A 23,790-nucleotide genomic window follows, 5' to 3' on the forward strand; every position below is an offset into this window, starting at 1 on the left:
GCGAAACGGAAAGGAATCTAATGAAGTCTTGAATAAGACAAGAACTCAATTAAAGCCCATGATGGTCTCTAATGTCCTCCTCCACTTCGCATGATCAGCGCGTGGCTTCAAAGCCCACTCTTCTTATCGCGTTGGTTACACGTACCCCACATTAGATTCACAGCAACTGCAAGCCAGCAGCAGCCCGAGCTCTGAATCTGCCATATAGAAGTGAGAGAGCGAGAATTTGACCAATCCAAGATTGTCATTTCCTCGTCATTTCTTCATCTCCATTTTTAGCACTCAACCCTAAAGATTCCACTTTTCACGCCCAGATGATTCCCTTCTCTAACTTGCACATTTTTGCAATCCAGAACCCAGAATTTGCCAGTACATAATTCAAGCAAAATCTCTAGGCAAGTACAGAAATGGGCAAACTTGATTTACTTCTTCCCTTGTTTCTCTCTCTTTTTGCCATTTTCTCCCCTACCCATGAAGCAGAAATCACTTCTCTTCCTCTTGCCCAAAATAATTTGTCATCTCGATGCCCCATGGACCTTAACTATGTCTTGACAATCCCATGGAACAAAACTGCTTGTCAAAATTACCAGCCATCCAAAAATAAGACTGCCAATCTCCCAAGTGACGTGACCAATAAGGATCCATGTTGCACAGGTCTTCTTCATCTCTTCGGGGTAGGCCTCGCTCAGCATCTCAAAGAAACCTCTCTGTTTCAGCTTCCGAGCTTACCCACCTCTGTTTCTTGCCTTCAAGACTATCAAGCAAAGCTCAGCTCTCTTTCTTTTCCTGATGATATTGTGTCTCACTGTTTCAATCCTATGGAGTTTGTCTTAACTCCTAATATATGTGCCCATGTGCAGACTACTCAGGATTGGGTTGCTGAATTGGGTAAATCAACTGTGCTTGACTCGGCTTGCAGGCCTGATCTGGTTGACCTTACAGCTTGCAGTGCATGTGTAACAGCTGGGTTTAAGGTTCAATCCGATTTGATATTAATCGATGGTAATGCAACTCATGCTACAGATTGTTTTTACTTTACAGTTCTGTATGCTGCTGGTATTGTTAATGAGTTTGGTCCTGAAAGTAATGGTGCTGTGACATGTATATTTGGATTGGACTTGGATTCTAATATGGGTTCATCTAACAAAGGTCACTCTGCTCTTGTTTTTGGCTTGACTGGTGCTAGTGTTGCTGTTTTGGTCATGTCTAGTTTGTTAGGAGTATGTTTTTGGTATGATAAGAAATGGAGGAAGAAAAGTAATTCTAGTTTTCCCTTTGATTTGGAGGAACCAGAGTCGAGGCCAAGACTGAGGCCGAATACTGGGTCAATTTGGTTCAAGATTCATGATCTTGAGAAAGCAACGGGAAATTTTTCGCAGAAGAATTTTATTGGCAGAGGAGGGTTTGGTATGGTTTACAAGGGAACATTATCTGATGGGTCAATAGTAGCCGTTAAAAGGATTATAGAATCTGATATTCAAGGTGATGCAGAATTTTGCAATGAAGTTGAGATTATTAGCAATTTAAAGCACCGGAATCTGGTGCCTCTCAGAGGATGTTGTGTAGTTGATGATGATGATGAAAATTATACTGAGAGAGGGAGTCAAAGGTATCTTGTTTATGATTACATGTCTAATGGGAATCTTGAAGATCACTTGTTTCCAGCATTTGATGATCAAACCAGGAAGAAACTATTGACATGGCCTCAAAGGAAGAGCGTAATTTTGGATGTGGCAAAGGGATTAGCTTATTTGCACTATGGAGTGAAGCCTGCAATATATCATAGAGATATTAAAGCAACAAATATATTGTTAGATGCTGATATGAGAGCAAGAGTGGCTGATTTTGGGTTGGCAAAGCAGAGTAGAGAAGGTCAGTCTCATCTTACCACAAGGGTGGCAGGAACTCATGGATACTTGGCTCCTGAATATGCTCTTTATGGGCAACTGACTGAGAAGAGTGATGTTTATAGCTTTGGCATAGTTGTTTTGGAGATAATGTGTGGGAGAAAGGCTCTTGATTTGTCTTCATCAGGGCCACCACGAGCTTTTTTGATCACTGACTGGGTTTGGTCATTGGTGAAAGCTGGAAAAGTAGAAGATGCCTTGGATGTTTCTTTGCTAAGAGATGGGGATTTTTCAATTTCAAATCCAAGGACCATAATGGAGAGGTTTGTGCTTGTTGGGATTTTGTGTGCTCATGTGATGGTGGCCTTAAGGCCTACTATATTGGATGCTCTGAAAATGTTGGAAGGGGATATTGAAGTTCCACCTATCCCTGATCGGCCAATGCCTCTTAGCCATCCGTCATCTTTTGGTGATGGCTTCACCATCTCCCCAGCACTGAGTTTTCCACAAGTGAATAGTGGAGACATGCTCAGGTAAGCCAGAAAGTGCAGAAATTCATATTTTGCATTGCCTAAATGGATGTAGGAAAGTGGACTGATGTCTATCTGCAAGTCCTTCAGTTGATTCAAGAGAATGTTTATAAGAAGTCTTGAACCAATGAAATGGGTCTCAGTTAGCATGTGGATTCACGTCTAAGGACCATAAGTTAATAGCGCCAGCATCTGAGCCTGCTAATTTCTTACCATATGCATGCATCATAATGGTTGCTTAATGTTCTGATATATCAAAAATGGCTTATGTGACTTATTAGCATGGTTGAAGCTTTGAAGAAGTTCTGACTCAATGGTCTCATTTCACTACCAATCCAGGAATCTGTTGACTAAAGTTTAATGTCTTGAAACTGGATGCAAAAGGAGAATTTGGAATCAACAAATGCGCTGCTTAGGATGTTATTAGTCTTTAGTTAACATATAGAGCCATGTATAGAATCTCTCTGCAGAAAGAAAATTCATATGAAATCACTTTGTGATTTCAATGTTCCGTATACTCTTTACGCATTAAAATGTAAAAATTTCCATGTTTTTTCGTATTCTTGAGTAAAAATTCTTGATATTACCTGTTATCATTTGTGACCTGTCAAGTAAAAAGGAAATTGATTTACAGTGCTTTACTTTTCTTGTATGCATTGGCATTCATATCTTGATGACTATGCATTTTTGCAGGTTTTCCAGAGAGTTTTAAACACTCACACAGGGTTTCAATACTCCAAAAGTTTCACATTTCCATTATTTGCTTAATGTTCACAGAGGCTCAGTACAAAAAAGAAAATTTTGAAGTTCACTGTACTTTTAAGACAGCAGCAAAATTTTTCTGTAATTTTATATTATAATTTAAAAAAATATTTTGAATTGGAGTATGCTAGAGGACTACTTAACCTCACTTGCAGTGGTAGCAGATGGAATTATATTTATCATAATAGCTTACTTTTGAATGGCAAATAATAGGACATTTTCCGAAATAAGGAAACATTTGAGAGAAAAAAAAAAAAAAAAGGAAAGCAGAGCTTTTCTAAGGTTAACACTCTATCTTCAACAGGTTATGGGAACTCTTCAAGTTTTGATTGTCTGTGATATCTTATATTTTTTGAACTATTAATCAACTAACACTTGTTCCACAAGGCAGGAATGTGCTCGTGAAACTGTTATTGACTGTTGTTGATACTATTGAAAGCCAGATGTTTAGCTTAAATCAGACCATGAAGAAACTGCAGGACAATCTGCTACTTAATGTCAAATGGATAGCAGAAAAGAAGGCACTACCTGAGAGAAGCTATGATGCATGACCTTGCTTACTTCATCATGATGCTTCTGCAGGAATGCAATGAGCAGAATTAGACTGATTCAACGAAAGAAAGAGGATATGGGGGAGAAGTTTACTGGAGGCTTGGAAACTGTGGCATGAGCAGGTGGCCTAATGCATAGAAAAAGTTGATTATCTTAGAAAGAGACATTGCATAGAAAATTCTTAAAGGCAAGTGGATAAATTTTTATAAGCCTTTTTTTTCTTTGTTTTATCTTTTTGGATCTTGCATAAGCATTTACTTGGTTGCTGCTTGCTAGACATTTCTAAGTTGTTGATTGATGAATGAAATAAATATTTAGATAAAGTGAGAGAGCTTCTTCTTCGCATCTCCCGAATTGAATCTTTTTTCTTTTCCTATGTTTTCCTGGTAATGGATGTCACCATCATAGCATACTAATAAAAGGCTCTGTTCACACATAATTAAATCAGCATGCCTGTCGAACATCAGAATTGTGAAACATTTGAGTCCTGCATGTTTTGCAGATTGTACGTATAGTGCATCTTCAAAATGATCTAATATCCTGTACTATCAAATCCTTCCTAGCCCCTTTGCTGGTTCCCACCATATGCATAAGTGGAATCAGCATTATGAAGTGGAATATAAAGGAGAGACATGTGAATTTCTGCGTTCATTTCGATGAAGGAACCTAATGAACTTCTCCAGGAATTTTAGCCTGCGGATGGGGTAGAGTAACCCAGTGGTAGATCCAACAACAAATCCAAAAGTGAGTCCAGCAATAAGTCCAAAAACAAGCGTGTTTTCTGAAGATTCTTCAGGAACAGGACTGGTGGTTTGGGGTTGATCTGAACAAGAATACTGCACAATTGAACCGCATAATCCTGGATTCCCCGAGAAACTGGAGACAGGAAAAGTGTCAAACTGGCCTCCTGAAGGCACCGGTCCTTCAAGGTTGTTGTCTGCAACACTGAATGAAGACAAGAAATTCAGTCCTTTGAATGATGCAGGTATTTCACCAGTTAGATGGTTTCCAGAGAGATCCAACTTCTCTAAGTTGGTCAATTTAGATAGTTCACTGGGAATGCTTCCAGAGAAGTTGTTGTTACTAAGATCCAACACATGAAGGAGCTTCAACTGGCCAAGCTCGACAGGGATATTGCCCCTAAGGTTATTATTTCTTATGTATATTGCTGGTGGTAGGTGCGAGAGCTTAATGTATTGTTGATAGTTAGGATTGATAGCATTGTTGGTCTGTACAAGGACAGGCGCCTCTAGATAGGTCGTGTCTACTGCATACTGCGCCTCTGTTGATGCCAATGCCGGCATTAAGTTAAGCTCCCTGGGGAATTCACCTGATATGAAATTACTACTCAAGTCTATGTAAAAAAGGCTTGGTTGACTTATTAACCAAGTTGGAATTGAACCGATGATTCGGTTGAATGATAAGTCCAAGACCTGTAGTTTCTGAAGCTTAGCTAGCCAACCTGGTATCTGACCATTGAGTAGGCAGCCACCTAAAGCCAAAATTTGGAGATTTTGAAATCCACCTGATTGTCCTATTTTATCTTCATTTGGCATTGATTCATTCTGAAAATTTCTCGAGAGAAGAAGAATACGGAGGTTCTTCAATCTCATCAGAATACTTATTGCACCAGTGGCATTGGTTAAATTGTTGTGAGAAAGTGAGAGGAAAGACATATATTTCAGGTCAACAACCTTGGGCAAAATTTGTCCCTCAAACTGGTTAAAGCTCAGTCTCACTGCTGTCAGTGACCAGCATGAATAAAGGCTCAATGGCAAGCTCCCAGTAAAGTTATTGTTACCAAGGTCGAGGATACGAAGCTTAACAAGTTTAGAGAAATTAAATGTCGAAAGATCTCCTTCTAAGTTGTTGAATCGTAAATTCAAAGCGAAAAGGTTAGTGCAGTTGGCAAGAGATGTTGGCAGAGGGCCTGCAAAATAGTTGATATGCAGGAGCAATTGTTCTAAGTTGGAAAGCTTACCAATATCTGGGGAGATGACACCAGTCAACTGATTACCATAGAGCTCGAGAATTTTGAGGTTGGTGAGATTGGTGATGCCAGGGCTTATGGGTCCAGAAAGGCTGTTCAAAGGTAAAGAGATTTCTTGCAGGGAGACAACTTTGAAGATATCCTGAGGAAATGGTCCTGAAAGATTGTTGAAACCTGCTCGAAAAACTTGCAGTTGTGAACACTGCCCAAGTGTTTTGGGCATTAGCCCTCCAAAATCGTTGCCGGAGAAATCAAGAAGCTTGACAGAGAGAGAAGAATTGAGACAGACGGAGGAAGGAATGGATCCTGTAAAGCTGTTGTTACTGATATTAAAGCTGACCAAGTTCGCGGCTTGCTGGAAGAAAGTAGAAGGAATTTCTCCATAAAAATTGTTGCTGGATAAATCTATCAACTTAATATTCTTGGATGAAAACAAGGATGGCAATTCACCATGAAGGAGGTTGTAACTCAAATCAAGAGTCTCAAGTGCAACCAAGGACAAAAAGGATTCAAGAGGGCCAGAGAATTGATTGTGGGATAAATTGAGTTGAGAGAGATGTTTCAGGTTCCTGATAGATGAGAAGGAGAAGACACCAACTATACCTCTCGAAGGCAGCCATAGACTGGTTACTTGGCCATCACCATCGCAGCCGATCCCTTCCCACAAGCAGCAATCAATGGATGGAGACCAATTCAATGGTGGGGAAGATGAGACGTTGTAAGAGAATGACAAGAGAGATTCATGATCAAACTGGTTGCAAGCATGGTGAGGAGAAACAAGGCAGCAGACCAATGTTAATACAAGACCAAAGACCAGGTTTAGCATCGCTCTAAGTTGATGTCTGAAACGTTTAAGTTTCTTGTCAACTTCTCAAATGGAAAAACAGGTAAAACAAGAGATGAATACGCAATCAAGAAGATGATCTAAGCTAGCTATTGAATTTAAAATTCAAGCTGCCAACAGAGAAACGTTGACAATTTTTTTTTTTTTTAAAGAATTAGTTATATTAATATATTCTAATAAACGCTTACTTTTGAGCTTTGAGCCACTTGCAGCGTGCCATGTAGGATGCTTCTTGGAGAGTTCCAAGGGTAGTTTTGGTAAGTAAATATAACTTGATAAGAAAAGGTATTGAAGTAAATGAATTTAGTGAAATTTGTGTTAACTTGGAAGTGCCTTCCAATTCCAATATTGGGCTTCTCCAATCCCTAGGCTTCCCATCCGAAGTTGGACATTCCGTAAATGTCTATATAATATTTGGATGGGCCTCCCTGTACAATATTAATTTAATGTAATTTTTTATTAATTTTCTAAAACAAAATAATTATAGTTTAAAATAAATAAAATATTTTATTTTAAAATAAAAAATAATGAATTATGAAAAAGAATATTTAAAAATAAATTTTGAATCTCACATCTAATTAAGGATCAAATTAAGGATAAGCAGAATTTAATTCAAATTGAAAAAATTGACTAAATCGTATTAATTTAAAATTTTAATTTAAGCTTTTATTCTTTTCGGCTTAGTTTGATTTTTATTTTTAAAAATTTTGATTATTTTGATTCGATTTAATTTTAATAAAAAAAAATTGATAAAAGCGAACTGAATCGATTAGACATAAAAAGATTATACTATAATTAAAATTGAAATATTTCAATTAAATTTTAAAATATTAAAAATAAAATGTAAAAAAATAAAAAATATATTAAAAATCTAATCGATTAGAGTAATTGGATTTAAATTAGTTTCTGTATTCAATTAATTTTTAGAAAAATCTCAGATAAATCAAAATATATGAGAGAGGTGATATTTCCAAAGGATACAAGAAGTCTCCCATGTAAGTTGTTCTTAGAAAAATGTGGAATGTCTAGCTTTTTCGAGCTTCCACCAAATAAATGGGAGCAACTTGCTGAGAGATTTTGATTACCATGAAGGTCTACTCACTTCAAACTTGATAGTTCACTTATCCTTATGATGACCGCTGGATTTCTTCATCCTGGTCTGGAACTAGGCCCATGACGACAGTCCATCACTTGGAGGCCCTCCTGTTTCTCGCGTGAATCAGGACCAGCCCGCTCAGCATTAGGACCGGGGTCTACCCAAACCCCCCAGTCAGGCCGGTCCAACCCATTTGACCCTAAGACCGAATCACCACTGGATTCAGTCTCTTTCTCTCCAACCCTGTCGTAAGAGAAAAAGACAATAAGTCCAATTACTTCGCAGCCCTGTCCACTCTCGCGCCGGAGGGAATTAAATGGCCGCCTGATATAGGGAGAGTCACTGCATTGTCCGTACGTACGAGCCCATACGATAGAAAATGTGATTCTGTAGCAGAAAGGTCGTGACACACCACTGGAAAAGCAGGATAAAAGGAAAGATACCCTCCTCACAAAAGAGGTTTTTTCTGAGTTTACATAACCTTTTGTAAGTCTTATTTTCTGGATCTCAGATCATTACCTTCCATGCAAGCTGTTGTAGCTGATGTAACATTGATAAGCTTAAAAAGAGATTAAGATGCTAGTAAGGTTCTCAACGCTGCTGGTTTTCTTCTTTATTTAAGTCTGACTGCATGTATGGAAGTTTTTGGCCTCTAAAATTTTTGTCCATCTCTTTCGTTGAAGGCTTTGAAAATTTTGATTTTAATCTTCTAATATGAAATTATGGTGGCTGAAACGGTATTATGATGGTGATAGTTCTATTGTTTCTAGAAAGTTGTGGAAGTGTTTGGTTTTTTTTTGAGTTTGAGTTGATTTTTGAATTTTAATTGGTTTGGTTCTATTTGATTTGGTTAAATAGGTTTGAATTAAAAATTTCTTGTATATGGTAGAACCACACTGTAAATCATTTTTCGAGTCTTCGGTTATGAGAAATGGAATATTATACCGGTCAAAAAAGAGATTTCTAGCTTTTTTAGACCCTTGCCCACTCTAATACCTTTATTTAATTTCCTACTAATAAAATCCACGTGGTCTAGGATTTCAATTGGTGCCACACTTTTTTTCCTCTTAGATTTACTTTTTTTATTTTTATTTTTTAGATAATTATAGAGTGGAAAATTAGCAAGTATGTGATAAATAAATAATCTTTTATTTTATATCTTGCAATTTTTATTATTTTTTCATGGAATATATATTTACTTTTGATGTTTTTAGTTAAAAAATTGATGTAATATATATATATATATATATATATATATATATATATATATATATATAAACTTTTATGCCAACCAATTAATAAATAATTTATAAAAAATAATTTATATTTTAATAAAAATATTTTTTTTCGAAAAAAATTAAAATTTAAATAGTCTTAAATTATAACTAAGAAAAACTAAAATGAATTTAAGAAGCTTGAGGTATAGTCATTGCTGCAGTCCATGTCGACAGCCTTCTTGTCCTTTCTTTTCCAAATTATTAAAACTGCAAACAAGAATTCGGTCTCCAATAATACAGGTGACGTCATGAGTTGCTGGTTCCGTCACATCTCCGTAGACGATCATTAAAATTTAGGACCGTAAGTTCATGCATCACAGTCTCTGTCTGAATTTCTGTAAAATTCTTATATTAATAAATAAAAGAAAATTATTATTATTTTAAAAAATATCAATTTTTATTTGAAACGTAGAGAGTGAAACTCACTCTTTATTAACAAGAGAGCATATCTATATTTTACCAACTTAAAAAATACAATGAAAGACTTCTAGATTTGCTCGACAATACATAGATGGTTTTCCATTAGATGGACTAACCTCTTCAGGAAGAAAATCTTTTAAGAACTCTAACCTTCAAACCCTTTTTCATATAAAGTACTATTGAAATACTTGGACTAACAGGATGGTTTTCAATCACTTGAAGAGAATAATTCCATATTACAAAAGAAGTAATAATTTTCATTTGTAGAAAGGCCAAGTCTTTACCTACGCAACTCCTAGGTCCTGCATTGAATGCTGTGAACTTGTAAGAGGGCACATGTTTGATTTTTCCCCCTTCTGAAATCCATCTCTCTGGTTTGAATTCTAAGCAATCTTTACCCCATATTTCTTCCATCCTGCCCATTGAGTAGAAGGAGAGCAGAATCCTCATATTTTTAGGCACATTATGCCCACTAGGAAAAGTGTCTTGTTGAGTTGACACCTTGTGTTGAAAAGGTATCGATGGATACAGTCTCAAAACCTCACATATAACTGCATGCAGATAAACTAGCTTTCTTGCCTCTTCAATATTGAAAACCCTCCATTTTTCACCTGGTTTTTCTCCTAAAATTCCTTTGATCTCTTCCAAAATCCTTTTCTCTACAAGTGGGTGTGTTCCAACAAGCCAAAAGAACCAAACAAGAGCAGCACCTATGGTGTCCCTCCCAGCTACCAAGAGATTCAATGCCATGTCTCTTAAAAACTTGTTTGATTTTGTCTGAATGCCACTTTTTGCGGCCTCTTTTGCAAAATCATCGTCTTCTGCGAGGAAGGATGATAACAAGTCGAAACGCTCTCCTTCCATTTGATCTCTGCAGTTTTGGCGTAATTGCTCTCGCTTTGTTGTGATACATCGCTCCAAAAAATCATCAAAGATCTCCCAAGCTTTCTTTAACTTCTTCTCTTTCCCAATCTGAAGCCATTTTTGCAACTTCCATATGCTTCCAGGCACTGCATGTCGGTAAATGAAGGCCTCCTCGATGTCATCAAAAGCTTTTTGATGAGGAATTTGAGAGAATTCAATAGAAAGAGAATTTGGATCAAAGCCTAAAACCAACTGGCAAATAGTATCAAACGTAAATCGTTGAAACACATCTTGCATATCTACTTGCGAGACATTTTCAAGAATCGGAAGAAGACCTTGTAAGATCTTCTGTTTCAGAGTAATCTCTAAAGCCAAGTCGAAATTCTTGTTCTTATGGAGTAAAGATTGAACCATTCTCCTCTGAATACTCCAACTATCAGAATCAGCATTGAAAATCCCATCTCCCAAAGGCTCAAAAATCTGCTTGAACTCAGCACCCTTGGGATAGTTGGAGAAGTTCTTGCTCATAACGTAATGAACGTTGATGGGATCGGCAATCCCCAAAAAATCCATGCCACTGAACCAAGGTCCTTTGAAATAAAATGGACCTGTACTTTGTTGAAGAATATAAGTGGCAAAATCATGGATATGAGAGAAATGGTAAAGAAGCGTTGGAATCATTCCGAAAATAGGCCAGTCGATGACTAGTGAGTTTCTTCTTCTGCTCCACCAACAAAGCCATAGAAGCAGAAGAAAAACAATGGAGTAAAAAGCTGCAAATCTCTCCATGTTGAGCATCTCTTGTTTTTGGATGTGAGAATATGCAACACTGCTGTGATATTTAAAACGGAAAATTCTACAATTGCATCATAAAATAATGCCTTAAATTTAGTGACACGTGTCCAACAAATTTCGAAAGGAAACGATGCAGACACCCGTGTGCCGTGTCCTTGGAGCTCTCTGACAGCTAATTCATTACAGTGAGGATCGATTACAGCTCTGACACAATGATAGGTCTCAATCAAAATCAAGAAAATTTGAGTTAAAATTGTATTTTCTGAAAAAAATATCGCAATCAACTTTTTAGAGATTAAGATTGCCATTATTTCGAGAGAAGAAAATTGCCATATCATCTTATTTTTCAATTATATCGAGAAAATAAAATTATTCATAATACCCAAAATCATAATTTTATGGCTAAGTATTAGACAGTGTACCGATATGATTGATATAGGTCGTTATTAATATTTTGTTGGGTGAGCGTTAAAAATTAAATTAAATTAAATAAATTAAAAATTAAAATTTTAATATTTATAAAAATTAAATTAAATTTATTTCAGTTTAATTTGATTAATTAAATTAATATTTTATTTTTTTATATTTTTTTAGTATTTTAATTTTAATTATTATTTATTATTTATTATACAAATAATATAATATTATAATTAATTAATTTAATTTTTTATTTTTTTATTAAAATCAAATCTATTCAAAATAATCAAAATTTTTTAATTCGATTAATTTTCTTTCCCCAATTTTTGAAGTAGATTTTTCTTAGACACGATGGATCTTAGCGACCCATCAACTTGGCCAATGCTTTAAATAAAGAAAATCTTAGATAATCAAAAAGCAATAAATGAAAGATAAGAAGTTTAAAACTAGTTCATGGTAGTTGGAGAGAGTTGGAGAGAAGAAAGTTGATGAAAGAGACAATGGGGCGGGTAGGGGTTTAAATTGAAAAAATCATTCGAATTGAATTGATTTAAAATTTTAATTTAATTTTTTTATTTATTTAAGTTTGATTTGGTTTTTAATTTTAAAAATTTTAATTATTTTAATTCGATTCGATTTTTATTAAAAAAAAATTTAAATCAATTAGTGATAATAGTATATTATTTTTAATAATATAATTAGATTCGATTATATTAAAATTAAAATATTTTAATTAAATTTTAAAATATTAAAAATAAAATATAAAAAATAAAAAATTTATTATAATTTAAATTAAATTAAATTAAATTAAATTAAATTGAATCAATTCATTTTGATTTAATTTTAACAGCGGGTGGCAATATTTTTTAAATTCTAAAAGTTATTGAAATGCGTACTTCATATCAACTAGCTCAGGGGCAGATGCAGGTTAGAAGCACGGAGTTAATATGTCTAAGCTGTTTTAAGTAATTTTTCTTTTAATTTAAGGCCTCGTTTGGTTTAAAATTTTTATTTTTTTTAAAAAAATAATTTAAAAAAAAATTAATTAAATTAGAGTAATTAACTTATTTTCTCTATATCAAAATAAGAAAGACATCTGACTTTACAGAGAGTCATGAAAATGCCGATAACCAAATACGCGCTAAATGAATAGCAAAAAAATTATCATTAGAACACTGAATTTTTAAAAATGTATTAATTTATTAATTTATCAATCATAACGTATCTTTATTTTATAAAAGGGCAATTAATGTGTTTTGATATTTTTTTATTGAAAATATTTTAATTTTGATAATTTAGTATAAATTGAAAGATTATACAATAAACTTTATAATTTATAATTTTATATAATTCATAATATATTCTTATAAAAAAAGAAATATAATATCTATCTAATTTTTTTTATAATTTACTAGAATAAAATTAATTAAAAATATATAAAATAAATAATCACATAATAAAGTACTGCTCTTCGTTCTTTTAGAAACTATAAATCTTCAATGGCCTCCCATGTCCCTTCAAGATATTTATCTCTCTCAATGTGTGATTGAAATATGAGTGAGAGAATGAAGCAGATGAATATGGAATTTAATGTGTTATTTAGCCTCCATGGCCCTCTCATGAGCATGCACGAGTTATCCAAACCATCTCAATAAAAGTATTAGACTCAATAATTTTATGAAATATAATTTATTTTTTATTATTAAATTATATTTTTTAAAAAATAAAAATTTTTAAATTTATATATAATATTTGATGTTGTGAGATTAGGCTGACGAGATGGCTGTAATGTGGTTGGTGAGTAGACGTGAGGCGGTGGTGAGTATCCATGGTAACCATTTCGACGTTCAAGTCAGTACCTTGAAAAAAAAAAAGAGAGAATACAATAGATAACCTAAAGTTTTTGTAGTATTAGAGATACTATACAATAGATGACCCAAAGTTTTTATAGTATTAGAGATACCGTACATTTACCTCTGTGATCGTTCCCCTTTTATACTGTAAGAAGATGAAGGTAAATATAATATTTTCTAAAAAATCTGAAAATTATGTGGCCGGCTGTTCGATAAAAGAAATCATCAACTAATAAATTGGTGATCCCGCGATCATAGGCGAAATAAGAGTATGCTGAACTGTGACTGATAACGGTACTTCTCTGTCAAGACTCGGCCTATTAGGAGAGGGTGAGTCTTATCAATAAACCGGGTATTAAAGTGTTTAGGACTCTCTTTCCTCGGGTGGGACTATTTTTCTCACTTGTTAGATCTTTATCACGTGACTCATATTTTGTGGTGACAACTCATAACTTACATTGGGTGGATATGATGTAGTATCAGAGATCCCCCACTAGTCTTTGTTTTTTCATATTCGAATGGATATCTTTTATCCACGTTTGGAGCACGTGACCCCTTGAGATTGGTTTCTTGCTACTCATGCCTATTGATCTTTTTGATGACTACTGCAATGTTTATCGTGTCGCATTTAATGCCTACCATTGAAACCATCTTTATAAAAATCCATCGTCTTCTTCAAGCGTCACTTTTGCATTTTTCTGTGACTTCTTTTTTAGAGGAATTCATTCTATAACTCTCTTCTCGTTTCTGTTAAAATCTTTACCTATTTCACGGTAACTTTGTTATTCTTTTTTAATATGGATAGGAACAACTCTTTTTCTCCTAGTGGGGCCTTTAACAATCCGAAAATCGGACCACTACCGGCGCTAGGATTCAGATCGACTTAAGGTCACCGGAACCCGTAGCAAGCCTACTATACATCCTGTGTACCTGATAAAATCCCATACATGATCATACATTTTCATAAAAAAAAAAATTTAAACATTTCATATACCAAGCTCGACCTGTGCATGCATCATAAACTGTATACATAAAACCCCCACACTAGAGCCCTCATCAAATGCTCTAGTATGGTCAACATCACATACATCAAGCTTGGTTCAACATAACTCAACATAAAAACTTTTACATAATAATCATGTTCACAGGGATTTACAAAAACATAAACTAGGGCAAAGCACAAGTCTAATCCATTACATAGTACATGTCCACTACTATTCTATTTCATAAACTTATACCAGCCTCTAGCCGATCTCCCAAACTATTCTTGACCCTGCAAACCTGGAGTTAGGGGAAAATGATAAGCTACAAGAGCCTAGTGAGCAGAACATAAAAACAGTTTAATAAGCATATGCTCTCATGAAATGCATCACAACACAAACAATACACATCAAGGATGGACTTGTCACCAGTAACCCTCTACATATTCCAAATAATGCTCGGCCCTCAACGGAGCTCCTCAGGACTTCCTCTTAAAACCTATTATAACATATCCAAATTGCCAGGGGCGTAGAATGGGCCTCGACCTGGACTTTCTCTTACATCGTGCCAGGGGCGTAGAATGGGTCTCGACTTGGACTTTTGTATCATATCATATCATATCATATTGAAGGCTAGTGGGTCATCCAATATCTATCCACATCAACAGTAAATTATGTAATGCATCATATTCGTGAATTCTAATGCAAACAACCTATTACATAACATGGCATTCGTGATGCATGAACATACTTAAAAGTTGATTACTTTAAAACAATAGATTAGTTTAGTTCTACTCATCTCTGGCTGACACTTGCCTAATAATGACACAGCTAGCTCACTGAAGGCCTCTACGGTCTCCCTGGTCTGATCCTACATAGGTGGACTCCAATGAAAAACCAACATCACTAGAACAAGACTTTAAACAACTCCCCAAAAAGCCCCTAAAATATCATAAAACATACATATGAAAGAAGCAAAGGAGGGTTGGATATTTCGGCAGCAGGTTCGGCGGCCGAAGATCCCTACAGATCTGAACGTCAGGCACTTTCAAGGGCAGGTTCGGCGGCCAAAACTCCCTTACAGATCCGAAAGTGCATGCTTTCGGGGGCATGTTAGGCGGCCAAAAGGCTGCCTCCTATGTAGGTTCGGCGGCTGAACCCTGCTTCAGCGGCCAAACCTGGGTTCTCCAGAATGGCAGAACCCGATTCTGCCTTAAGCATTTCAGCCCCCAAAACTCTCAAATCCTCACACCCAACTTCTCAAAACATGCATACTCACTCCAACATGCATAAGGGGTATAAAAACTAGTCTAAACCCCAATAAATAACAACAAAACACAAGAGGGAGCATACATTCATCAAAACCCAACTCAAAGTCTATAACCTTACATCTAGCCAAAACATGCATTTTTTAATCCTTAAAACATATGAAAAGGCAAGGATCTATACTTACCTCTTGAAGATCTAAAGTAGACGCGACCCAAGCTTGGAGTTGAGGAGAAACGGTCTCCAAACTTTAAAATCTTTGATCCAAGCTTAGAACTTCAAAATCAAGAGAAAACTCGTGAAAAATATGAAGGATTTGAAGGAAAAATATAAAATCATCAAAGGAAGGGCAAGAACTCACCTTTTGCCTGAAAATGGAGAGAGAAAACTCTCCCATTTTCGGACTGGAGGCCTCTTATAGGTGGCTGGCCAAACCACCTTCAGAGGCCGAAAGGAGAGCTCTCGTGGCAGCACCATGTTCGGCGGCCGAACATAAGGTTCGACGGCCGAACCTGGCTTTTCCCCTCCTAAACTCTTTTCTTTAAAACTCTTTTCTTTCTTTCTTAAAACCTTTAAAATTTTAAAAATTCATTTTATAAAAACCTTATTTTACCCTTCTAAGGGATTTCAGCCTCGAGATTCCGGATTTCAATGGAGATTCCATCAGAAAGTTGGAATTCCGACGCCAGAGCTTAGCCGGGTATTAAAGGGCCTCTATTTCTAGCTCCGCCTCTGATGGTCCCATCCGAATGCCAGACCCCATTGTTCCATTAAGAGAGGCTCTAGAGAACGAAGGTGGCTCTCTTAGTGATATCCCGTCCATCTTTTTAGATAGCGACGTGGATAATTTGTATAACACCTATCATATTCCTCGGGATTCTTTTTGAATTTTTACTCCTTCTCCTCGCGTTCGTGCTAACGACTTGATCCCCACTAGTGGTACGATCATTGTCTTCGAGGAGTAGTTGAAGGCGGGTCTCTGTTTCCCTTTAGACCCCTTCTTTGTGGAGATCCTCCGGTTTCACAAGCTTTCTGTTGTCCAGCTTCATCCTAAAGGCTATAGAATCTTAGTGGATTTTCGGTTTATGTGTTTTAACAATCACATTGAACCAAGCATAGCACTTTTCTCCCAGTTATACCAACTTGGTACCCATAAAAATGAGGAATTTTAATACTTTAGCAGTTGAAAGTACTTGAATATTTTTAATTAGATGCCTTCTTCCTTGAAACGATCCTCTTCAAACCAGTTGGCATTATTGGGTAGATCTGAAGAAGGATAGGGTCCATTTAAGGAGAGAGAAAGATGAGGCTTTAACTTCTCTTATGGCAATGGCTAAAGCCTTAAGGAAGATTGATATTACTCAGATGGGGAGGAATGCTATCTTGTCCTGGTAGAGCCATCTGCCAGCAAGCCATACCCGCACTCTTCACCTGTCCATCCTTCCCAAAAGCACACCCCTATCTCGGGATCTAGGTACTTCTCTTTTCATCCTTTTTATTTGGCGAACTGACTTTCTTACTTACTTTTTATTTTATTTGCAGATATGGTCGGATCAAGCAGATTCGTCAAGGCGGTACATGCTGCTCCAAAGGACAAGGCTGTTGCTACTGGTGTTACTAGTCTCTTTGCTAAATGTGCTCGCCCTTTGCTAAATGTGCTTGCCCTTCAGAAATGGTGATTGTACTTCCTCCTCCCCTTCCCAGCCTACAGCTGAGGAGTTGGCACCCTTTCAGCCTGAATCTTCGGCCTCAGGTGCTTTTGCTTCAGCCTCAGCTCCTGTGCTCCTTACTGATGCCCCTTCTTTCTTCGTTCCTATGAGTGTAGGGATCGAGTCTTCCTAGCCTGTGGGCATTCAATGTTCGGCCTTGACGTTAAACCGGGTGCCTTCTCTCCTTGATGACCCTTTTCTGGGTATCCTGCTAATCAAGAGTGCCCTAAGACCCGCAGATCGCCACCATTTGAATGAGGTTGAGATGGACGAATTGTTTGTAAATACCGTCCATTATGCGTTGGTGGGTGCCCTTTACGCCTATATGGCCAAGGAGCATTTTAAAGCCTTGAGGCGAGAATTTTGTGCAAATGAGACACACAAGAAGCTCTTGGTCGAGGAATGCTCAAGCTTGAAGACCCAGGTTATCGAAGTTGAGGGTACGATGAAGGAGACTCTAGAGTCAGTGGACAAGCTTTTGGCTGATCTTTATGCGGCCTTTGCTTCTAACATGGGCCTTGAGAGTTGGGCTAAATCCGCCGAGGATCAAGTGGCCCTATTATAGTGCCAGGTCTTGGAGCTGCAGGCTCAAGCTGAGGAGGCCTAGGCTGCTTCAACTAGGGTAGTCGAGCTCGAGGCGAAACTTCAGGAAATAGTGGCTCAGTGCTGGGAGATGTTTTTCTAGGGCCAAGATTTCGTGAAGAAGGAGTTGATGAATTATTTTCCTTCTAAGAATTTCTCACAGATAGATGACATCCTCCCCGAAGAAGAAAATAAGGGTGGAGGGGTGCGTCTAAAGATACTCCCGTTGAAGAGAAGCGTGATGAAGATGTACCTTCTAATCAAGTTTCTCCTATAATAGGTGCCAAAAATATCAATGTAATGGAGACTTAGGCGGATGAGTCTGATGACCTTACCCTTTTGTAATTTTTTATTTTTAATCAAAATGTTGCCTTTATTTTTGTTAAGCGTTTATAAATTCTGCATATAATATTTTTTCGAGAGGGGAAAAAATTTGCTTAAGGGGTTAATACTCATTTATGACGTCTAGTCAATGACCTGTCTTGTGGCTATGAAATAAGAAACTTAGTAAATTTCTAGAATGGGACTAACGCCCAAACATAAGGTACAACAGGTGCTCACCTTGTGGTTGTAATTCGTAGGACTGGCGTCCGAGTAGTCTGGCGAAAATCATCTTATGACCAAGACTACCAAAAATTGTCTTGTGATTTTAATTTGTGGGATCAACGCCCGAATGGTCTAATGAAAACCGCCTCATGACTTGGCCAGGCAAAAACTGCCTTATGGCCTCAATTCGTGGGATCAACGCCCGAGTGGTCTGGTGGAAACCGCCTTGTAACCTGACCTAGCGAAAACTACCTTGTGACCTTGATTTGCGGGACTACCGGTCAAGTGGTCTAGCAGAAACCGTCTTATGACTTGGCCTGGCGAAAACTGCCTTATGGCCTCGATTCGTAGGACCAATGCCCGAGTGGTTTGGCGGAAACCGCTTTATGACCTGGCCTGGCGAAAACTATTCTATGGCCTTGATTTGTGGGACCAATGCCCGAGTGGTCTATTATTCCTTTTTTTCGAAAAACATATCATATGAAAATAGTTTGTTAGCTTTATTATTAAAAGAATATCCTCCATTTACATATGAGGGTAGAACTTACTTGCTATAAAAATGTGAACGATATCAAAACTCTCATGAGATTTCGAGCGGACGACTTTCATGGGCGAATGTTCCTCAAGGTTTTCAAAAGTTTCCTACCTTTACAATAATTATGTTCTAATATGGATTTTCTCCATACTTAGTTAACTTATCAAGAATTTTTTATGGCATTCACAAGCTGAAATCGCTTAATTATTTATATTTCTAATCATATTGGTTGGTTAGGGGCGTAGTAGAGCAACCTTCGCTCCATAATCTTTGTTTCTAATCACATTGGTTGGTTAGGGGTGTGGTAGAGCAACCTCTAGAAGATATATTTACCTCGCTCATTGTCATGTTGTGTGATAGAGTTTTTTTATCACGGGTTGATCCTGGGTTCCACATCACTTAGCGGAGTATAATTATTATACTTACTTTGTTCGTCCTTCTTTCGCGAGATAGGGTGGCTCCTATGATATCCTTCATGGGCTCGTCTCTCGAACTTTTGACTTTGATTTTAATTTGGCCTCTTGTCATCTTTTAATGCATAAAACTCATCATCCAACCTGATATACTTCTGGACCTTGTCTATCAACTGTTGGTATGCCGCGGCTGGGTTTTTAATTAAGGAATCCATGAAATTGATATTGTGAGTTTATTTCTTTAACACTTCACATGCTATCTCATAATTCAACTATTCCACCTATGTGGCTTCAATATTGAAATGGAAAATAAAACTCTTTAAACGCTCGCCCTCTCTTTGGCGGATCTTTCGCAAGTCAGAGGAAAACTTTTTGGGAAGTGTACAAGTGATAAATTTAGATTTGAATATCATAGTAAACTGTATAAAGTTTTAAATTAAACATGGGCTTAAGTGTTGATATCATTTTTAAGCCAAACATGTGAGTGTTGCCGGAAACACTCGACATAACACAAAATCATTTACATCCTGAAACTGCATAGTCGTCCTAAAAATGGCTAGATAACTTCTGAGGTCTGTCGTTCCATCGTATTTGTCTAAGCTGAGCAACTTGAACTTGGTGGAAAAGGTTTCCGTTAGTATTTCTTCCGAATGAAGCGAGACACCATCTAAACTGAAATCCTCTTTATGTTCTTTTCGGCATCTCTGTACGGGCCTGTACTAGCTTCCAGTCCACTCCTTTCGGAACTTCATTCGATTCATCTTCAGATTCAGACTTTCCTTTATACCGCAATTTGGCTGCTTCCGTCTGAGCCCTTGAGTTGTCTACAGAGGCTTCATCCCTTCTTTCAGGGTCCATTTTAGATACCTCTTCTCGAGCCTTATACTGTCTGAGAGTAGTCTACAACCTTTGGATATACTGGAGTATCTGTTTATTGTTTAAATTATTAAGGTCTACTTTGTGGATCACTAGGGGCATGTTTTCTAGATTATATAGGGCACAAGAAATGATGACTCCCTTGTTGGTAGCGATATTAACAGCAGTTGTACGACTTTCAGACATTTTAAGTAAGGAAAGATGATAGAAAACTGGTCGTGATCCAAAAGAGAGTTTAATAGATTTTCCGATAATGGAACTAAATGATGTTGATGAGATTAGGCTGACGACATGGCTGGAATGGTATTGTGATGTGGTTGGTGGAAACCTGCAAGAAAGGAGACATGAGGTGATGGTGGATACTCATGGCAGTTATTCCGATGCACAAGTCAGTATTTTGAAGAAAAAAAAGAATACAATAGATGACTTAGAGCTTTTGTGGTATTAAAGATGGCGTATATTTACCTCTCTGATCGTTCCGATTTTATACTATAACAAAATAGAGATAAATATAGCATTTTTCGAAAATCCAGCAATGATGTGACCCGCTGTTTGATAAGGGACATCGCCAGCTAATAAGTCGGTAATCTCGCGATCGTAACCTAAATGGGAGTATGATGGACTGTGCCTGATAACAATAACTCTGCACCAAGACTCGATCTATCAGGGGAGGGCGAGTCTTGTCGATAAATCAAGCGTTAAAGATCCGAGACTCTTTTTCCTTGTGGGATCGATTTTTCCACTTATTATATTCTTACAACATATATTGTTTTGTGGTGACGACTCATAACTTATTTTGGACGGATATTATATAGCATTAATATTATTTATAAAATTATCAAAATATTGAAATGATTTTCTCTTTTTAAAAAAATTATATAATTTTTCTTAAACTTACCAAGAATGCACTATATTTTTCGAATAGTGTAAAAATCTTGAGAGATCCAACTTTGAAGTTACAGCCTAAACTCTTATATGATGTTACAGGCCTAGCTAGTTTTTACAATAATACTTAGAGCCCAGCTCTTACCTTTTTAACTAAAAATAAAAAATTCTTTTCATTGATTAATTTTTTTGCGTATTTTAAATATCCAAAAATGAAAAAAAATAATTTTCTCCAATTTTTTTTTATTTATTAACCCATAAATTAATAGAATCTACCTCTTGTAATATTTTAGACTCGATGTAACAAAAACTGCTATAAAAACTTTGCAACCATAGAAAGGCCCAGCATAAACTAACATAGCAAGGGTTAGAATTATTAAAATCTATCCAGCATAAACTTTTCAGAATTTATTTTATTCATTCATCAAATGTAAACTATGATTATTTTCTGTCTATTTCATCATATCTTTGATTAGATTATCTAACCAACAGTATGAAGATCCACCCTCCATTAAAGCTCTTCTGCTTTTTTCACTCATCTCCTTCACCTTCTTCCTTCTATCACTATCATGCTTCATCAAACACCTTATTCCTCTCTCTATTTGATCACATTTCACAATTTCTCCACTGTCATTTCTATAATCCATTTTAATTTCAACTGCTAATCCCAACTCAATCACCATTTGAAAGGCATTGAATTGCTGTTCTGCATACATTGGCCATGTGGCAACTGGGACTCCAAACCATATGCTCTCTAATATAGAATTCCATCCACTGTGAGAAACAAATCCTCCGGTGGCCGGATGAGCCAAGACAGCCACTTGTGGAGCCCAACCTATCACCTTTCCAATCCCAGATGTTCTTTCCAAGAATCCTTCAGGCAAGTCTTCTTGTAAATCCTCATAGTCACTCGGAGATTCTAGAAAACCCGGCGCCGGTGGTCGGCGTAGAGACCATAAGAATCGATGCCCACTATTCTCTAGAGCACAAGCAATCTCTTTCACTTGATCTTTACTGAAACTTCCACTGCTTCCAAAGCATAAGAACACTACGGATGATGGAGGTTGATCATCAAGCCATTGCATGATTTCTTGATTAGTGTTTCTTCCATCTGACCTCACGTCTAAGATGGGTCCTACGGGGTAGATTGGAGGGTTTTTCAAAGACTCAATCGCATGGGATTCCAGCTCGAAGAACGTATTTACTATAACACCCTTAGCTTCTCCATATCTTCTTGTATTTTCAAGTAGAGGAGGAAACCATTCTTTGCTCAAAATTTCAGTAGGCATAGCCTTAGCAGGAAATGCGTTTACTAAACCCGGAACTTGTAACTCACCATCTGACGCGTTGAACTCAATGGGGTTAAAATTTTCTTCGTCATGAATCTTTTGCACATGAAGCATGAAATTGAGAAAAGCTGCACCCGACGTGTAGAAAATGTAAGATGGAACACCAAATTCATTCGCCACATCTATCATCGCTGTGAAGAACATATCAACAATGAAACCCACCAACCGAGGCGACTCAACACTTGAACCAGACTCAGTGATCTTCATCACAGTTTCTTTAACATGGGGTTTCTGTTTCTCAATCAAAGAAGAGAAACTAGAAATTCCGGTCTCATCTTTGCGCAGATAAATGAATCGGAGACGATTGGAGGAGGAAGCAATCTGAGATTCAACATAGCTATGAACTTTGGAGGGAACTATAGAATGATTCAAGATAAGTACAGAGATGGAGAGACTGTGACAGCGGCTAAGAAGAAGCTTCGCTGTTTCCACAGCCGATACAAGGTGACCCATAGCAGGGGCGGGGACGAACACAAGCTGTGCTTTTTTCATTTTTGGAAATGATACAATATTCTTATTTTTGCTGCCAAGTATCGAAAATGGGGTTAGGATGATGATGATAAGCTTGAAGTATTTATAGCCATAGTACTACTTGTGGGTGTTGCAATAAGACAAGAACTGTATTGTTCTTTCTCTAAGTATTCTAACACGACATGTTACCTTGGCGGCCATGAATTCAATTGACGTCATGGCTTTGCTGGTTTGGTCGATCTTATAGACAAGGATTCTTATTAAAAATTATAAAGTACATGACCGTATGACCGAGTCTGTTTGATTTTTCGTTCTTTTCTTAATAAAGAAAAGAATGGCGTCTGCATCGTTCATGCGAAGGTTCCAGTTGCCTAACCTTTATTTTTTATTAATATAAGGGAAATTTACTTTGTAGTCCCTGAGATTTAACGTAATTAACACTTCTGTCCCTCTATTTTGGCGACCCAACACTTAAGTCCCTCACTTTCTCTTCCGTCCAAATTCGTAGTCCTTCCGTCCATTTAAACCGTTTGGTCAAAGAGTCAAAAGTGAGAGGTGATAATTTTTTCCAGAAATACCCTTCTCTTAATGTGAAATTCCTTCTTTTTTTTCTCTTTCATGCTTTCTCTCTCCAGTTGCAAAAGAAGAAGAAGAAGAAGAAGAAGAAGAAGAAGAAGAAGAAGAAGAAGAAGAAGAAGAAGAAAGAAGAAGAAGAAGAAGAAGAAGAAGAAGAAGAAGAAGAAGAAGCTGCTGTAGAAAGAGTAGGAAAAAGAAGAAGAAGAAGAAGAAGAAGAAGAAGAAGAAGAAAGAAGAAGAAGAAGAAGGAAGAAGAAAGAAGAAGAAGAAGAAGAAAGAAGAAGAAGAAGAAGAAGAAGTTGCAGAAAAAGGAGGAAGAAGAAGAAGAAGAAGGTTAATTTTGTCAATTCACGTG

The 23,790-nt window shown here is 36.8% G+C and overlaps 4 protein-coding genes across 5 annotated transcripts; 1 reads left to right on the forward strand and 3 right to left on the reverse strand.

Moving 5' to 3' along the window:
- Positions 1 to 146: 146 nt before the first annotated feature.
- Positions 147 to 5,165, forward strand: LOC110619831 (probable receptor-like protein kinase At1g11050). Of its 2 annotated transcripts, none has more exons than XM_043958421.1 (2): positions 147 to 2,380; positions 3,531 to 5,165. In XM_043958421.1, the coding sequence occupies exons 1-2, from the start codon at positions 408 to 410 to the stop codon at positions 3,688 to 3,690; spliced, it is 2,133 nt and encodes a 710-aa protein (XP_043814356.1). In that variant the 5' UTR covers positions 147 to 407; the 3' UTR covers positions 3,691 to 5,165. The 2 variants fall into 2 exon arrangements, with proteins under 2 accessions (XP_043814356.1, XP_021619087.1); XM_021763395.2 differs by lacking the exon at positions 3,531 to 5,165 and adding an exon at positions 3,071 to 3,508 and having other exon boundaries at positions 148 to 2,380.
- LOC110619830 (receptor-like protein 3) lies at positions 4,128 to 6,574 on the reverse strand. Its single transcript, XM_021763394.2, has one exon. It carries the CDS (start codon positions 6,505 to 6,507, stop codon positions 4,297 to 4,299), a length of 2,211 nt encoding a protein of 736 aa, XP_021619086.1. The 5' UTR covers positions 6,508 to 6,574; the 3' UTR covers positions 4,128 to 4,296.
- Positions 6,575 to 9,326: 2,752 nt separating this feature from the next.
- On the reverse strand, positions 9,327 to 11,028 carry LOC110618554 (alkane hydroxylase MAH1). Its single transcript, XM_021761697.2, has one exon. The coding sequence runs from the start codon at positions 10,978 to 10,980 to the stop codon at positions 9,439 to 9,441; it is 1,542 nt and encodes a 513-aa protein (XP_021617389.1). The 5' UTR covers positions 10,981 to 11,028; the 3' UTR covers positions 9,327 to 9,438.
- Positions 11,029 to 21,437: 10,409 nt separating this feature from the next.
- Positions 21,438 to 22,941, reverse strand: LOC110618805 (anthocyanidin 3-O-glucosyltransferase 1-like). The gene has a single exon (XM_021762050.2). It carries the CDS (start codon positions 22,878 to 22,880, stop codon positions 21,492 to 21,494), a length of 1,389 nt encoding a protein of 462 aa, XP_021617742.1. The 5' UTR covers positions 22,881 to 22,941; the 3' UTR covers positions 21,438 to 21,491.
- Between the last annotated feature and the right edge of the window lie 849 nt (positions 22,942 to 23,790).

The sequence above is a fragment of the Manihot esculenta genome, chromosome 7 (genome assembly GCF_001659605.2).
Source record: "Manihot esculenta cultivar AM560-2 chromosome 7, M.esculenta_v8, whole genome shotgun sequence".
Classification (NCBI taxonomy): Eukaryota; Viridiplantae; Streptophyta; class Magnoliopsida; order Malpighiales; family Euphorbiaceae; genus Manihot; species Manihot esculenta.

Coding starts and splice junctions, on each gene's coding strand:
- LOC110618554 (XM_021761697.2), bottom strand. CDS start 10,980: ATGCTCAACATGGAGAGATTTGCAGCTTTTTACTCCATTGTTTTTCTT.
- LOC110618805 (XM_021762050.2), bottom strand. CDS start 22,880: ATGAAAAAAGCACAGCTTGTGTTCGTCCCCGCCCCTGCTATGGGTCAC.
- LOC110619830 (XM_021763394.2), bottom strand. CDS start 6,507: ATGCTAAACCTGGTCTTTGGTCTTGTATTAACATTGGTCTGCTGCCTT.
- LOC110619831 (XM_043958421.1), top strand. CDS start 408: ATGGGCAAACTTGATTTACTTCTTCCCTTGTTTCTCTCTCTTTTTGCC. Junction 2,381..3,530: donor AATAGTGGAGACATGCTCAG/GTAAGCCAGAAA, acceptor TCCACAAGGCAG/GAATGTGCTCGTGAAACTGT.